We start from the raw sequence: 2,500 nt of genomic DNA, 5'->3' as shown, positions 1-2,500 counted from the left end.
GGACTACGATCTCAAACAGACTCAACAGGAATAGTGATACTAGCAGAAACAGACTCAATAGGGACAAAAACAATGTTTTTGGTAGGAGTGATCGGCTTGACGGTCTTAATCTTCTTGGTAGGAGTGATTGGCTCGATGGTCTTGATCTTCATGGCAGAGTCTTCCATGGGGTGGGCGGCTCCTTCCGATGCCCAATTCTTCAACTTGGTTGTGGCTTCAACGATGGCAGGCAGATCCCAGCGAGTTCCCTCTTCCCTCAGCATTAGTACCATGGGGTCTTCATCCATATAATCTTTGCCTTTAGTATCAATCTCCATATCTGTGGGTTTGTTAGTCACATAAGCATCCAGACGCTCTATACTATCCATCCACTCACCAAATAGATCTTGCTCTCCTTTGTTGCTCGGGTGGATGTATTGGGGGAGATATTCTAAATCATTCCCTTCCATCTTCTTGTCTTCACCTTCAAGACTCTCCAGTGTTAAGTTTCTTAAACTGTGGATCATTAACTTTCTGTCAAGAGTGGCCAATCTAGCATCTATGTCGTCTTCTTCCTCAGTGTATTGGGTCAGTGAGCCAAGTTTTGAATTATGGAACGACCCTAACTCAAGAATTTCTCTACCATGCTTATCATATCGCAGGCCTGACCTTGAACTAGCATCTATAATGCAGCTCCAATTTGAGGGCCACCCATAGGGGTAATCATCGTAGTTTATATTGTCAGCCACTTCAACCTCCTCTCCTACAACTTCCAGCACATTTTCTAGCTCATATTCTTCACTTCCAGTGCCATTCTCCATATCTATAGGTTCAGCTTTAGCATCATCCTCTATATCTCCATCATAGTAGTCTACATCATCATCAAAGCGGTCTTCATAGAAAAGTCCTACATCTTCATCTTCTTTATCACTAGGGAGTTCATCCAATTATTACCACTATATTGGCTATCATAGTCTTCACTATTGTTGCTTTTACTATCACTGTTGCTATCATCCTCAGCATCTCCATCGTCACTGCTACTGCTATCACTACTACTATCACTTTTGCTGTTACTACCTTCATCATCATCATTAAGGGCTTCTCCCCCTTCCTCATCTTCATCACTTGTTCTTGCTTCATATGGGATCTTCAATGCATGTTGACAAGCCTCCCAATATTCTTCTTCTTCTATATTGCAAATGGCATCTCCTAGAAGTGTAGTCATTACATCAGGGTCCATGTAATCAGCCCAATTTGTGTCTTCCTTCTTTAGCTCTAGAAGCTTGTTGTTGCAATTGAATAATAGCTCAAACCTGGGCACCATTGTTCTTGACTCAGGATCGAATCTCGATTCAAGGATCCCCAATAGCGTTGACTATCTCTAGCTTTGACAAAATTTCCGTTCAGTGTGGGCGTATAGGGCTTTAGGAGTTTTAGGGGACGATGAAGTCCCTTGGCTTTAGCCTTGGCACGGGCCATTCTTCTCACTTTCATCTCTAACAAATCATCATCTGTGGGCTTATAGCCTAGCCCAAAAGGTGGTGTGGTAGTGGGTTTTATTGGGACTTGAGCAGTTGCCTTCTTCACAGTCTTCGCTAAATTCATCCCCGGAAGGTAATTTATTCTCCTCATCATTGCCACCATGTTGTTGTTGCTGTATGGAGCAAATTCCATGGGGATCTTCTCCGCTTCTTCTTCTCTTCTTCCAAAATCAGGCTTCTCAATTTCAAAGCCATCCAGGGTCAATGGCTCATTCTCAGAATCAATACCAAAAATGGGCTTAGGTGCGGTCAGAATATTAGTGTAAATGGTAACTATGGCTCCTTCATGCGGAAACTGAACCTTTTGATATAGGGATGAAGGAACGGTCTCTGTGTCATGGATCCATAGTCACCCAAGGAGCATGTTGAAGCATGATGCTATGTTCAAGACTTGAAACTCTACCTTCTTGATCATTGGCCCTATAGTGCACTAGGGCGATACTCAGGGAGCAATACAATCAATCTCTCAAATTACAAAAGTAACACTCCAATCCAACTAATTACAAGGTCAGCAAACAAAGAGATCACCAGAGAATAAACATGTCCAAAGATGCACCTTGAATCATCATTAATTGGAACAAGAGGATTGATCCGAGAATCATCCGACTCTGCATCTGGTCTCTCCTTACGCTTCCCTGTAAAAAGAAGTCTTTTAAAAAATTCAACTGACTTTATTATATTTATTCCATTAAAGGCAAGATAAGTACTTCCAACGCACTGACTTCAAATCAATTCCACAGCATAAAGAATTCAGAGAGCAATAAAACACTGGCTCTATTACAGCCAATCAGCCATTAATTAATGCTATAATTTATTTTCTTGAGTAAACTGTAAAAGATAATAAAATGTAGGCATAGCTAATTGGAAAATTCAAATTTTTGCTTCATCTGCATTAGTTTTTGTTTTCTAAATTCAAGAAAAGTACTTCTCAAATGCTAACCAACCAGTATTTAAAACCAGCATCCAATATCAGAGAGCAA

General features: G+C 41.0%; 1 protein-coding gene across 1 annotated transcript in view; it reads right to left on the bottom strand.

Annotated features, from left to right (window-relative positions):
• The window catches only part of LOC115958005, a 2,887-nt gene that overhangs the window by 5 nt on the left and 382 nt on the right, over positions 1-2,500 (bottom strand). The window contains exon 3 of the mRNA XM_031076368.1: positions 1-2,155. This exon is cut by the window's left edge and continues 5 nt beyond it. Within this exon, the coding sequence (XP_030932228.1) occupies positions 12-800 (789 nt within the window). The 5' untranslated portion in view covers positions 801-2,155 and the 3' untranslated portion in view covers positions 1-11. The remainder of the gene's footprint in view (positions 2,156-2,500) is intronic.

This window comes from Quercus lobata, chromosome 8 (genome assembly GCF_001633185.2).
Source record: "Quercus lobata isolate SW786 chromosome 8, ValleyOak3.0 Primary Assembly, whole genome shotgun sequence".
NCBI classification, from domain to species: Eukaryota; Viridiplantae; Streptophyta; class Magnoliopsida; order Fagales; family Fagaceae; genus Quercus; species Quercus lobata.
The sequence above is the reverse complement of the archived record's forward strand: the minus strand, read 5'-3'. Positions and strand labels throughout refer to the sequence as shown.